Genomic DNA, 15,297 nt, shown 5'->3' with positions numbered 1-15,297 from the left:
TGCAAATAACCACAGTGCACAACCTGAATTGTTTTAAAATGAAGAGCAAACATAGATCTTGGGTAATTTCATATTCACCCTATCACAAAAACCCATTTGCAATTTAATGAGTGCATGCTATTACCTCCTAAATAGTAGTATTTTAGGGGCATATCAGCAAGCAGGCAATAAAAAACTTATCGCCGCTTTTGCGTCCGTCTTCGGACGAAAAGTGGACATAATTTTATTGCCTTATCAGCAAGGTCACGCTATCGCGTGAAACCTTGCCTTATCGCATTTCCCTTAATGCCCATCTTTGCATCTCTAATGAGATGCAAAGTGGGTGTTCCTCCCCAGGATAACGGGAGAAATGTCGCTAAGCGACAGTTCTCCTATTATCAAGCCTCACGCAAAGCAGCATAGCGACAAGAAAAGTAGCGATAACCTCTGTTATCGCTACTTTCCTTACGCCTGCTTTGAAACTGACTTAGCCATGATATCCCATGGAAGGTGGATATCATGGCTAAGTATGTGAGACCCTATCAGCAAGCTATCGCCAAAAGTTGTGTGATTATCGCTGGATTTCTAGCGATAATCGCACATTTGGCAGCTTGCTCTCTGAATTTTATCGCTGTGGAGATAAGCGTTGCTAATAGCACGCTATCTCCGTGATAAAATTCAGAGTTGGCCGGCAATAATTATCCTCAAGCTAAGAGCGCTGAGCAATAATTATCGCCGGCCCTTGCTGATATGCCCCTTAGCATCTCGTTTTCCCACATGTAATGCCTTCCCACCTGTAAATCCAGCTTATGTGAATACAAGGGGGCAGATCTACAAGGAAGTGCTGCAGCGCGGCAACACAAGGCCTTTGGCTGCGCCAAGCTGTGGCACTTCCGGAGCACAGGAATGCGACATATTTACAATAATATGTCACTTTCCTGTGCTTCCCCCTCTGCTGGTGCACAAACTGCAGCCATGCGCCGGCGCAAGCACCCTTGCACTATGGTGCAAGGATGCCTGCGTCATAGGGGAGATAGTTTTTGTGCAGGAAGGGGCACCTTCCTACACAAAAACAATCTCTACAGGCATTTTCCTATTTCAATGCGTGCTGTAGAAAGCAGCATGCTTTGAAAGAGGAAAAAACAAGGAGAAATTAAAACATTTCTCCTCGTTGCCCCGCGCTACGCCTCCCCATAGCAATGACACGCATTTCCAGATTTACGATTCCTCATAAATCTGGAAATGTGTCTTGTTACATGGGTGTTGCGTGGGAACACCCACAGCAACACCTATAGAAGGCCCCTTCCACGCAAAGTGCTGCGTGTGAAGGGGCCATATTTACAAGGAGAGGAAAAGTCACGCAGGGTGGCTTTTCGTCTCCTTGTGAATTTGGAGAAGTGAAATGCGCCTCCAGTACGTCACAAAAAGTGATGTACTGGTGGCGCAGGGGGTTTGTACATCTGCTCTAAGGTTCCTAACTTTATCTGAAAAATTACTAACTGATTCACAAAACAGAATGAGTGTAGTTGTGCATTGTGAAAATGGTTCTAATCCATGTAAATGTTCCCTAAAAATGTAGAACCACCTTTGACAATGGGGAGGATTTGGCATTTACTGGGCGCGGGGGAGGGAGCGGTTGTCTGTGAAATGTAGTGTAACTGTCTTGCCCAACCAGGAGTAGTAACTTTTGAACAATAAACCTTTGTTTTCGCACATTTCTCTGTACTTCCAATTTGTTTGACTCAAAGGTCTAGCGATGATTCATGTAGAAAGTGTTGGATATTAACAGAACATCGCAATGTTTCATGGAATGAAAGGCAAGTGATGTCTCCATATTAACAAATGAAGAAACCAAAATATATTTGCAACATTACACGCATATCCTGTTTACGACTGTAGGTTTTCTGCTGTACAGACTATCCACAGCCACATAATCAGCTATCAGGGAAGTATGCAAATATGGTCACTATATTTCTTATATCACTTAGGTACACATTGTGCAGCCATTAAAAGAGAAATGTTAATTATTTAATGAAGTATGGAAAACGAGAACGAGTGCCATGATGCATAGGGAAAAGTTATTTAGGAATTATAGTTTTATAACTGTAAGAATGTCACCTTTTGCACGCAGTCACGCAGGATTCACTGTTCCTGGACATTATTTTTATCGGTATTATGACTATTTGCAATGTGACACCGCTATTCGCTGCCACAGTGCATGCGCTTAGGCACTGAAATTATACTGTGACATTTGGTTTCACTCAATTGGTTTATTTACTTTCTTGTATGGCCATGGCAGGTGGTACAGAAATTGCACCAGTGCAGTGGAACTTAAATATCATGTGGGCTGCAGTGTGTATTTGCATATCCCAAATTTATGATAAAACATAGTGTTACCAGGAGCACCACTGTACTCTGGCTTGGCTGCAGTTTAAAAAGATTGCAGTGCCAAAAGGAAAGGAAAAGTGCATTTGCCATTTAGTAAAACCTATTTTGTATTAATATTCTAGCTAATGGAGTGAATAAGGGAGAACCAAACCCCTTCTAATGAAAATGAAGGGTTAACCACTTTGGGTTTAAGCCATTTGGAATTGTTTCAGTGGGTGCTTTCCAGATCCAGGAACACAAAAAGCAGAAACGCTCCTGTGTCAGAGATGACACAGCTGGCCACTGAGGGCTGGATAATGAAGGAGCCGTGACAGGGGAGTAGCCTAAGATCTAGAATGTTACCCTTTCAACTTGTAGGTTGCAGGAGTGACCAGGAGAAAACTTCCCAGTAGCTGGACAAAAACATGACGTCACAGGCTTCCCAGGGTGGGTCACACCCACGGCAGGCAAGAAAAATAAAAGATTTATTCCACTCAGATTTTTGTAGTGATCAAAACAGGTTCAGTGGGTCCTAGCAGTAAAGTTATCTGCCTTGTGATAACAACTTCTAGATTTGGTCTACCGAAAGATTTTGAGATCCAAAAATTCAATAAGTGAGAGGATAAATCAGGGTGAGGCAGCCTATCTATTTCAGCATTGAAGTGCCCTGGTGGCTATGAAATACATCTTTGTTCCACTCTGAGTGTTTTGTGCCAAAACTAATGGCTTCAGGTGAATCCAGATGCCAATGCCTTGAACTTTGCAGAACCATCAGCATCTTCAGCTTTTGACCATAGACTTCTGGGACATTCAGACTGTCAAAAAGTAGACTACATCAGAAGGTAAAAACTTTGACTGGACCAACCCGCTTTGGGTATCCCATCACCTCTCTATCGTGGTTGACCTGAAATCACTTCTAGGTCCCTATCAACTGCAGAATTATCTTTTTTAGTTGTGCTTTACATTTTCTGCATGCATTTTGCCTTGAAACTTTAAAGATTCTTATATCTGGTTCCCAATAGGTTTTGATTACTATATTGTCTTTTAGCTTATTATGTTTGTCTCTAGTTTTCTAAATTACTTGTTTGCTTGAATTTAAAGTTCTTAGCACTAATTAAACTTAACACACATTCCTCTGGAAAATTGCTTGTTGCATGTGCCATGATTATGAGGGTTTGAGACTTAATGAGGGTGTTTTTATAACTTGGTGAAGGTTCCCTTTCACAAATTGACTACCCACTTTCTGACAATAACCATTATAGTGTAGGAAGTGATGAGCTTGGGTTTAATATGCATTTTTGAATCTTGATTTGAAAACTTGAAGTAAAGGAGCAAATCTTACATTAGTGGGAATAGTATTCCATATCTGGAGAGATTTCCTGAAAATGGGTGTTTAAATTTCATGTGTTTTAGATACATGGTATTTGAGAAGGAGTGCAGTTTTATTTCCTATGTTTTTCTTTTGACCAGAATGCTTCTCTGAGTGAGGTAAATGGGGGTTATGGAATGGCCCTTTATGTGAGACATGCAGTCTTAAAGGTACAATGAGCTTCAGTAGTAAGCTATTTTCATTGGTTGAGGATGGTTGTGAGTCTGCCAAATATTCTTGTTTGAGAGATGAACCTATGAGTAGGGTGGAGAATGGTTTTTAAAGGGGTAAGGTGGAATTGAGTTGGTCCAGCTTGTTTTATGTTTCTTTACTAAATATGGAAAATTATCAGTGCCTGTACGGCACATTTACAAACTTGTTTGGGGAATAAATGGTCTATGTTTTTGAGTAGCTTCAATTGCAATCTGAAACTTTAAGTGATTTCACTTGTGCGAAATTCAGGATTGAGATGTTTCCAGTTTAAGTCTAGTGATTTCTGTGATTTGAAAATCATTGGGAAGATGATTAGAGCGTGCAGTTTAATAAATCCCGTCTTGGGACAGGACCTTGGATCTATTAGATCAGTACTACTAATTCAGTATATTGTATGTTGCCCTTGTGCTTTACAATTGATATCCATGCCTTAATGTTGGAGTAGCAATTGACTACTGCTTCAATGTTTTCTGTGTTGTCCATCCTGATGTCCAGGTGTGTATCATTTGAATTTTAATCAGAGGGTGTTACACTTATCTACTACATAGGCAAATGTATGTGCTGCAAATCATGATTATTATTGATCTATCAGCATTACAATAAAATAACCATACTCACTTTTAAGGTCCAGATTTCTGGCTCCTGCTGTGCTTTGAGTTGTTATTTTGGTATCAATCTTTACAGTATGAAGGTTGTTTGTGTCCCTGGAAATCATTACATTGTGCCAGTGATGGTCATTCAGGGGTTTGTTTGAGCTTCCTTTTATGAGATTGGCACCATTACCCAGATCAAACACATAATGCAGATACCTAAAAATAGAAAAATGTAGTATTAGAATACCCACAATTATTTCATCACACTTATGTTAACCAATGTTATTAGGTCCAATTTTCTTTCTTCTAAAAGAAATTGTATTCTACGCATGCTACATTAGAAAAGGTCGACGAATGTCCCCTTTAGTCAGGTTACCAAGATTTGTTTGAAGGTTTTCTGAGTTCAGCATTTATTTACAATCAATGCTTTCAGCAAGTTTTCAATCCGTAAGACTTCCAAGCCTTTATTTGACAGGGGTAATCAGCAGATGTGGTATGTTATGTAACATAATCCTGCATAGAAGTGTATAATAAGTGCTTGGCACACTCCTTGCATCCAGGCAAATAGCCATGTGGAGAACAGTATACAATGGAATGGTATGGTAGCAGAATGCTGTTATCAAAATATCATCTGGTGGAAATATTGTTCCCTAAATTCTGGTTGAGACAATTTCTGCCTTAACGAGTAGATATTCCCACTTCAATTGAACATAGTCACAGGAAGCAGCTAGACAACAATGATTCCGTCACTTGAATTAATGGTGGCCTCTATGTACAGGAGGTAATGTCTCTCAGGGATCAAATGATAACTACTGATGCCATAAGGCCGCGATTTTTAATGTCAACCTAAGTGAGCATTCAATTTGTTTAACCAATTCAGAGAACTAAAAAAAAGCACTTCATTTTGATTTCACCTCAGATGCTTTTTCCCCCATGAATTAGAAGATGTAACCATTTTGTGGTTAAATATGGAGTGAAGCTTTGCATTAAAAATAAAGAATATAGGCTGCAACTAACTAAAGCAGGAGACGAAACTACATGTTTCAGTCCGACCCTCTACATACGAATATGAAACAATATCACTATTGTTATTGGCATAATTGTTGAAAACATTGTAGTATTTTCTAACTCATCAACCTATAGCAAAATATTGTCTCGTATGTCTATCACTATGTTTCATATTTCAACCATTCTTTACTGTAAAACATTTTTGCAAACTAAATGTGGAGGAGCATTAAATTGAAGCAGGACAGGCTTTGTTAACAGATTGCCTCATCGATAACTTTGAAAATTGTTACTTTTGACTGAATATTTTAGCCCTAATACGTACACGAAGATAGAAACCCCTCTGATCACGAAATGCATTTGAACAAAAGAACTGTTAGAGGCTGATGAATTAGCTCATCACTGTTTGTAAATACTGATTTGTGCATTGAATAGTATGATTGTTTCAAAGATGTTAGTGATCTTCTTTAAAGGGAGGACTTCACTGAAGATCCCACTGCCATTCAGTGGCTACCACAACTATATATAAGGGTGTTACCATTTCAAGAAGGTAGTACTGTTCCAGTATGCTCTAACCTGGAGATCGCAGGGATAGATATCAGTTTTTTTAGCTTGCCAGATTTTTAAATTTCATTGCATACATTTTCTCTTGTGCCCTTTATCTTAATTAACACTTCTGAGCAACTTTACTACTGTTGGCTACTTACAAAATCTGAGTTTAAAGTTACTCAAATGTAAGAGTATACTAAATGTCTAAAATACTGAAAAGTGAAAATTACCTTTGTGAACAGCCTCTACCATTTGTGGACCGCCCCCAGGTCCTTCAATTTGGAGGAGACATATAAGTTACAATTTTGGAGTGATGAAGCGCAGCAACTTTACTTGCGGCTCGGTATTGCGTGATTACTTTGTAACCTGGGACCAGTGGGCCTCATTTACAAGGCCACTGCACATCTGGTGTGTCACTTTTGTTGATGCACCGGCAGCGCAGTGTGCCTGCTCCTATTTGAAAAGGCCATGTAAAGCCACCCTTAGTGACTCTTCACGGCTTTGTAAATATTAGCCCCTTTCACGCATTACTCTGCATGAATTTTGTAAATAGCCAAAAAGTGGTAAAGTTCCTCAAAAGTGCTCAGTGCTCAAACGTTTATGCACCCTTGGAGAATCAGTCCTAAAATCTGAAATATAATGAACCAGAAAACTGTAAATGAGTATGTTGAAAATGTGTGGAATATACGGTTTGCTTGGGTTCGTAAACTTTGTGGTAAATGTTGCATTTTTGCAAATGCTGCGATAACACGACATTCTGTTCTAGAGCATGGTTTTCCTTTTCATGTTTCACATGAGAGAAATGGTCTGGAAGCTTTCCAGTCTTTCTTAATAAACAAATCATAACTTTGCCATCAGTTTAAGGCAAAATGGTACCAATTCGACTCAATAGGTAGTTTTATTTAGTGTATACATACCCTTTCACCAATTCCACTACAATAAAATCATTGCCATCGCCGCTGTTGTAAAGGATGAGGCCATCTGGTGATGTCGTCTTGAACTGGAAGAAAAGGTGCATGGATGTGTAGGCTTGAAGTGTGGACAGTGCAACATAGCTTGCTTTTGTCTTAAATGTAACTGGGTCAGCTATGATATTTCGGAACCCGAAGCGGGCATTGAGTTCACAATAGTCTATGTCACCATTTTTACACAAGTCAATGTATGGCATGCCATTGAATGTTAAGCTCTGTAGATGGCCAATGAAATTGGAAGGGACAGCAGACAGATATCGACGCTCTGTTATTATTCCAGACTCAATGTTATGGAACTCCAGCCTTGTGTGGTCACCGGCCATTTGACCTAAAAAATAAGAAGTATAGCATGTTAGTGCCTTAAAATTTAGCAACGTGCAATCTAGAACCAAATGAATTTACTTTATTTTAACACAGTGGACCAAAAAGAAAGCAAAATAAATGACACCATGATAATAGCTAAAAAATATATTTTAATTACGTTTTTGTTCACCTTTCCTGGATTGTGTATTCAGTTCATGGTTTACACTATTCTTATTGATAATGTTTATTGAGTATTTCACCATCCATGTAGTATTGAAAAAAAATACTATCTGCCCTCGCTATCTATTGATAAAAAGAGAAACAATTTGGAATCTCTACATTCCAGGAAGAATGATTCCAGTTTTCTGGAATATCACTTATTTGTTGAACATGATCATCCAATTTGTAGTTTTGTTAAGTACCAAATAGTATCGATTTGACAAGCATACAGCCCTTCAGCTGAGAAGGACTACCCTACAAAAAAACTACATGTTACCAGTGATTGTTTCCTATGTGTCCTAGGTCGACACCAAAGCAGACTCACTTATACCTGTGTTTCAAGAGTTAGACAATTGTGTCACTAATATTACTGAACAAACATTGACAATGATTTTAGTGTTGTGCGGCGCCATCTTGGCTGGCATAAAAATAAGAAGCAATTCCAAAAGTGGAATCAGTGATAACCGAATGACGTCATCTCATGAGCATATACCCCATGGTGAAAGATGGAACATTGAGAGCCAGAGATACAAGGACTTTGAGCCAGGTTTGTATTGCTTTTTTTAACACAAACCCGATGTAAAGTATTAGGCTTGGGTTTACAATCCAACACAAATCGCAATTTGCGATGGGTTGTAATCAAAAGTAAAGCGAATATGAGCACTGCTTTGCATTTCTTTTCAACAAGGGGCATTACATAGATGGTGCATAGGTGTTCCTATGCAACCACCCATGGGTTTTGATGCAAATCCCTATCTACAAAGAACTGTAGACAGGGATTTGCACATAAAAAATCCTGCACCTCCCTGAGGCATGTGTGATCAAGAGAAACGTCTTCATTTCTTTTCGTTTTTCCCTCATTGTACACGTGCTGCATCCTACACCACACATACAAAGAGGGAAATGCCTTAATCTCTAGTTTGGACCCCTTCCTCCACAAATACCATGGGTACCACAAACGCAGACATTCTTGTAGTTTGGCACAATGGTGAATGCATTGGAGCATGGCATCTCAACGTGTGCCACTGCAGGGAGAGAGTAGAACAGTAGCACATCTTAGAAGACATGAGGCTGTTCTGCTCTTTCTGGGTCACACAATGAAGCGCAGCAACTTTACTTGCGGCTCTGTCTTGCAAAATGACTTTGTAACTTGGAACCAGTGGGCCTTATTTACAAGGCCATTGCACCTCCGGTGTGTCACTTTTTTTGATGCACTGGCAGCGCAGTGTGCCCGCTCCTATTTGAAAAGGCCATGTAAAGTCACCCTTAGTGACTCTTCATGGCCTTGTAAATATTAGCCCCTTTCACGCATTACTCTGCATGAATGTGGCATTCCATGGTTTTTTCTGTGGCTGTTCCCATGCAACATCAATGGAGCTTGACTCATTCCCATATTTACAAAGTTTTGTAAAGCTTGGAATGCGTCAGAATATTACGCCTCCCCAGGGGAGGCGTACAAGTGGCACCGCAAGGAGAAATACTTTTATTTCTCCTCATTTTTAACTCGTTCAATGCGTGCTGCAGAATGCAGCACACAAAGAAAGAGGAAAATGCCATCAACTATTGTTCTGTGCAGGAAGGTGCTCCTTCCTGCACAAAAAAATTATCCCTGCAACGCAGGCACAGCCAATTGTGCGCAAGCGCTGGGGAAATCACATGGATGTGTCGTACTGTTGTTAATATGACCCATCCCTGTGCTTTTAAAATGACACAGCTCAGTGCAGTAAAATGGCTCTCAGCGCTGCGTTGCATCATATGTTTGTAAATGAGGCCCTGTTTTTTTTGAGTGCCTGTGTTTTTTTAGTGCGCCTACATTTTAAGGGTACGGGATCGATGTCAGTTCTTTGCTCCTTCCACAAGGTTTGGGATAGGTCTTGATTTTGAGTGAGGACCCAAATGATAAGGCGGTTTGATTCATAATCAATGGAAGATCAAATTTCATAAATTCTTTTACAAAATGGAAACATATTCTGCTGCTACAATGAATGATATAGATTCTATCTTTGGCAAACATGAATGCGGAACTATTGAACAGATAACAGGATAGTAGTGTCTAGAAGAGACTTGGCATAACATTTTGGGTTGAATCGCTTCTTTACAGTGGTTTCAGATCGGTTTTTACATGGTTGATCACCTCTAACATACCTGTCCATAGAAAAATGATATAATACCAATGACATTAGAAACCTCTACTATTATGCTATGAATATTTTCACAACTGCGCTAATATTCTCTTTGAATTTCTAGGCCAATAAACCAATTTGTAGATGGGCTAAGATCATGATGCAGATGTCCATTTATAAAAATATAAATAGCTATTTTTACTTCTACTCAATGTGTCCACTACTGTAATTTCTCTGGTTAATATTCCCAGGTTTAATGTTGATTACTGATAGATTTACAAACATATGTGTCATCTATGGCACTGTTGCTTTTCATTTCTCATAACCCATTATCTGTCCCTGAAATGTTTCTCATTTTTTTCTGAGAGTGGTCTTAAAAACATTGGGAGTGTGTATGCTCCAAGTGCTTTAATCTGAAATGAATTAAAAATAATTATATCACAACATAAAAATATGTTTTCCATTGTTTCTGCCTCTCATTGGTCTGTGCACAGCATCATGATTCTGAAACCTCTTTTGAAGGTCTATTGTTTGATAAACTAAGTTCCTGGGAACTAAAAGCAGGCAAAAATGCTCATACCAGCCAAATTCCTTCGTCTTCCCGCGCTATTGCTCTCTCCATTCATCCTCTCTCCCTCCCCTCCCTCTCTGATCGCTTTCTCTCTACCTTCTCCCTCCCTCTCTTTCTCTCTCTTGCAGCCCCCCCAACCTCTGGGAGCTGGGGAATGTGACAGAGGCACCAGTCAAAACCGGCCCTCAAGGGCTGCAGCCCACTGAGGAAATGTCCAGTTGAATAAAAAAATATCTCCTGCTCTGAGTTGGACCGGTGTGAAGATGGCCAAGCCTTTTCAAACTCCACACTTCTCTCAATCAAAATGATCTGCGAGCAGTACATTAGGGCAAGAGAAAAGGTCACCTACCAATGTAGTCGAAGACTACCCTACAAGGAGGAATCAATGGCAAACATTCCCATAGTATCTTTTGAGAACCAGGCCAAATTCCCAAGCTTGCGCCTCTGAGGTTTGGGATTAAATCTGTTCATAGTGGACATGTTTCGGCCCCTTGAGCTAGAGTGCTATTTTCAGCCCTGCGTATAATGTCTTGCATATGGGTTATCCACTCTCGCAAAAGCAAAGCACAGTTTGAACATTTGAAAGGTATCCGAGAGGGTATATCAAAAATAACATACGATGTAGAAGGATTCTCAGAAAAAACATCTGAGTTTGAAGTGTACTCATTTCACTTAAACATGTATCTCCTGCATTGTAATCGATAACACCGTGAATGTGATAGCGAATATAAACCACGTTTGAAGTTCAAATAGATGGAAAAACTGTTAAAACTACAAAGCTTGCTATTGGCTCTTTTCTACATGGTAAACGTTGCTTTCGGCAGTTGTCTTGCATTTATGTGGGGACACCGCCAGTAGAACGTATGGTGGCACTGCTGCGTCACCAAGGCCCTGTCCTTTAAGTGACTGGAATCTTGGGTTGTTGCAGTCACACAACTGCCTAGCTGTCAGTGTGCAGCAGGTGCATTGACACTGGGCTCCGAAGGTGTGAGGGCCTACTGAACCCTAATTTAGTTTGCATTTTACTACCCAATATGGCGACCATTTCTTTCCTTGCGTTAGTGTCCTCGGCTCCCTTGCTATGCCTTTGAGGCCACAAACGAAGACGCCAAAGATTGCGCAGATACTGATGAAACACCATGCGTGGGAGACGCTGCAGAGGTAAACCGACAGCACCCATGAGACCGAAGTTGTTCCTTTGTAAGGAAAATTCCGTTCAAATAAAAAACACATCGATAGGAACGATTTGCGACAACAGTAGTTGACTGTTCCTATAAAGTTACTACTAAAGAAGTATTTCCGCCTGCAAAGTGAATTGAAGGCATTCCATTGCATGATTTTCTTATTCTGTGATATAGCCGAAAATTAATTATTAATTTCGTCAGTGAGCACATTTAAAATACCTATCTTATTTAGAGAACGTTTTGACCTCATTCTTACATTTTAATGAATTTCATGAATTCTAAAACATGATCATTTTTTACTGAAAGAGAGATGCACGCCCAGGGACACTGCTCATAAAATGCAGCCATCATCACCTCATTAGTTACAGTTTCAGTGGTCTCCATTCTACATTCGGAGGATTCAATCTGTCGATTGATTTTGAACTTCAATGAAGGAACAGCTGCAGAAAATGCAGTGTTTACACAGCGCCCCCTTGTGGAAAATTCGATGTCTCAAGTAATGCAACAGAAAAACATTCAGAAGGCGTCCTGGAGTAAGTCAGCTCATCATAGACAATTTGCTGTCTTTTCCCCCCTAATTAGCATAATTTCATCATTTATAAAATAAGCAAAATAGGGATCTACATTTAGAGCAATTTCACCATAAAGGTACTTTTACTATGAAATGGTACGGCACCCCTCTAGACATTTATTTATTTGCAATTATTTGACACAAAGTGGAGCAATTTCAGTACAGAAAAATGTCTCTTTTATGTTCTGTGGCCGATCATTGTTAGCCCTTCAAAAGGATCTTAATGGAAGTGGTGGGAATTGTTTTTCCATCCCGGGCCTGCTGATGCAAAACCTTGAACAAATTCTGCTCGTTTCCGCTGGTTTTACATCCACCTACCCAGAGAGGCAACCTGCTGATCGAGGCCCATGCATCCAAAGAATTACTTGCAGGAATGTGAGAAGCCAAGAATACGTGTTCTGTCCAGCGCTGTCAAGGGCTGAACAATGTAATACCTTAATGGTAATTGTATTAAGTCAAGTACAATTCATGCAGTGTTCACACCAGGGGATCCTGTGCATGACCCCCGTCTTCCATAGGTCCCATAAGGACCCTGCACTTAGGCACTGCACACAGGCTAGGCAAGTTGCTTCCAAGAGCACTGTCAAGGGCAGCCACGGCCCGTATAGGGCGTGTTACCGGGGCGGTGACGTGGGGCGGAGGAGGGGCAGGGTGGGGTGTTGCAAAATGCGGCATACGGCCGATTGTAGCAAAAGTTACAAAAAAAAAAAAACGAATTTTGTTGCATGCGCTGCATCACATTTGGCGATGCAGCGCGTGCAACAAAATTCGTTTTTTTCTTTTTCTTAACTTACCTGAAATCGGCCGTATGCCGCATTTTGCAATGTCGATGCTCCATCAGGCAGGAATATACTTGGTAGAAGACTGCCAGATGTCTGTACGTCCAGCTGTATTTGAAGCCTGTGAGTTGATGCCAACTATGGTACTCACCTTTACGTGAATTTACACTAGCACTCCTATGGACACAGATGGGACAGTGAGGGGACACTGATGGCATGACTGCAAATAAGACCGATCAAGCTTGTGTATCTACAAAATTGGTTGAGTACCTAAATAGTTTCTTTTCTACAAATTAGTTTGAGTGTTTTGAAAACATTTTCTAATGCAAAGTGAGTTCTAAGTGACTCCAGCATACATAGAAAAGGCCATTAATACCATTAAATCGATAGGTGTGGAAATAAACTGAATCAACATCCTGAATAATGCTCTTACTAGAACTAGTTTGCGCATGTACAACAGAGAATAACATGACTTCTCATCCATGTGTGTCATTACTATCTACAGTTATAAGTATTTGTAGTAAATGCTCTTTCTACAAGTTGTAAACAAACACACTGTAAACTCTGAAAGCAGGAAAGACGTTGTGCATGTTACCTGTGACAGCTTGTTGGTCGTCAACCATGAGTTTTAAACTCTTTCCACGCCGAACCACGCGCACTGTGTGCCATTCATTATCATTGAGGTTATAGCCAGCAAACAGTGTCTCTGGGCCTTTGCCTGTAGAATATGCCAAACAGTCATTAACACATCTTTACATTAAATACACAAGTGAACCTCAGAAAGAAAGAAAGAGAAATACGCCTTGGTCACCGTGTAACTTCAATGGTCACAAAAACAATGAATACCGGTGTCTCCGGGGAAAAACGAGTGGTTAATATTATCTTTCAAGGGACATGGTTCTTTGTTAAGTCAAGTCGGTTTAACTTTACATTGCCCAAATATGCTTGAGATAGGCCCAAAATCCAGTCCTTACCACGGTCTACTAGTTTGACCCACACCCTGTTCATCTTCTACAGCAGGCTATGTTGCACCCCAAAAACTCATATGTAAGTTGTTAAATAATAACACAGGAGATGTGATGGTTTTGTGAATCAGAACATGGTGCTTATCTTCATATGTTTGTGAACACCCCGGAAGTCCTTTTGCTTTGGTAAGAAGTTTGGAATTTGGTTATTTTAATTTGCAATATACCAATTCCATACTCAATTCCTGACTTACTTCTGGGTAGCGTTCAAGTTTACGCGTGTCAAATATTGCTTTGCAACGTGGGAATTCCAACTAGAAGGCAGGAGGTGGAATTACATTAAAATATTGGCACACTACGGTTTTTTTTAACATTAAATTCCATAGTTATAATCAATTCTCTGTAGTTGACTGTCAAACAAAAAAAAACGTGGCTTCTATTGACAAATAACTTAACTAACTGTGCTGATGTATTATCCAATAAGGCCGATGTGTCTAAATCGCCATACGTTCTAAAACTTCCTATGTACATTTTCCGTTCATATCTCTTTTCATTATGTGTCTCAATTGCTTTTTATATTAGTTTCATACTGCTCTTTATCTCCAATACACACGTTATACCGTTCCGACTATCAAATCATCCTCCAGTTTATATTAATTAATTTCTCTCTTTGGTCAGGTTTTATTTGCTCATTCCTCTCTGCTTCATTTCCATATTCTTTCTTTCCTCCTCCATCTTTCTGATTCCGCTTATTTCTTTCCTCTTCTACTTAGAGATTCCTCTTTCTACCTCTTTTTTCCCTCCTGATACCTAAAAAAAAAACCTTTATTCAAAATATTTGCCTGTTTTCATGGTCAAAGAAATATAATCAAGCAATTACAAATTTCATACCATAAATCTTCAACGTTCTGTGTAATAATTTAGATTATAATCCCTTGTATGATTTACATTGCATTCCTACCGGCTTCTCTCAATATATTATTTACATTAAAAAAGGAAAAGCAAATTTAATAACAAGTAGGTTTGTCAGGAAATGTATTTAGATTGAAGTACCATCGAATATAATCATATTAATGGAAGTTTAGAACGTGTACTACTCCTTTTCAGCAGATCTGTGACAAAGGTCTTGAGCATATTTGATTTTATTCAAATTCGGCTCACTGCAAATGTATAAGCTGCACAGAGATCTAGAATAGGGGTACACTTTCTTGTTTCCCAAGAGGTCCTTGAAAACAGCTGTTAGGACACCAAGATGTTATAATGAGGTCAATTTATCAAATATTTGTGAAACTGAAGAAAGGGTGTACTTTGTGCAAGTGTGAGTTAGTGGTGGAATCAGTCAGGACATACAGTGAAATATCAGCCTTTATGAAGAGGAATGACATTTCCCAATCCCACTTAACTGCACAGGATATAATATAAAAAAGCGGCCCCAGCACTCAGTAGCTGGTGACAGCAGGAGTCAGGGCATGCCACCCAAAGTATGTATGGAGCCTGGGTGGGAAAGAAGTGCCAGGGTGGTGGTGGGCCAGCTGG

General features: G+C 39.8%; 1 protein-coding gene across 9 annotated transcripts in view; it reads right to left on the bottom strand.

Annotated features, from left to right (window-relative positions):
* The window catches only part of NRXN1 (neurexin 1), a 1,628,124-nt gene that overhangs the window by 615,811 nt on the left and 997,016 nt on the right, over positions 1 to 15,297 (bottom strand). For all 9 annotated transcript variants that reach the window (XM_085612721.1, XM_085612723.1, XM_085612729.1 and 6 more), the window contains 3 exons: positions 13,392 to 13,514; positions 6,993 to 7,374; positions 4,547 to 4,737 (listed from right to left, as the gene is read on the bottom strand). In XM_085612721.1, the coding sequence (XP_085468847.1) occupies positions 4,547 to 4,737; positions 6,993 to 7,374; positions 13,392 to 13,514 (696 nt within the window). The remainder of the gene's footprint in view (positions 1 to 4,546; positions 4,738 to 6,992; positions 7,375 to 13,391; positions 13,515 to 15,297) is intronic.

This window comes from Triturus cristatus, chromosome 6, assembly GCF_964204655.1.
Source record: "Triturus cristatus chromosome 6, aTriCri1.1, whole genome shotgun sequence".
Lineage (NCBI taxonomy): Eukaryota > Metazoa > Chordata > Amphibia > Caudata > Salamandridae > Triturus > Triturus cristatus.
The sequence above is the reverse complement of the archived record's forward strand: the minus strand, read 5'-3'. Positions and strand labels throughout refer to the sequence as shown.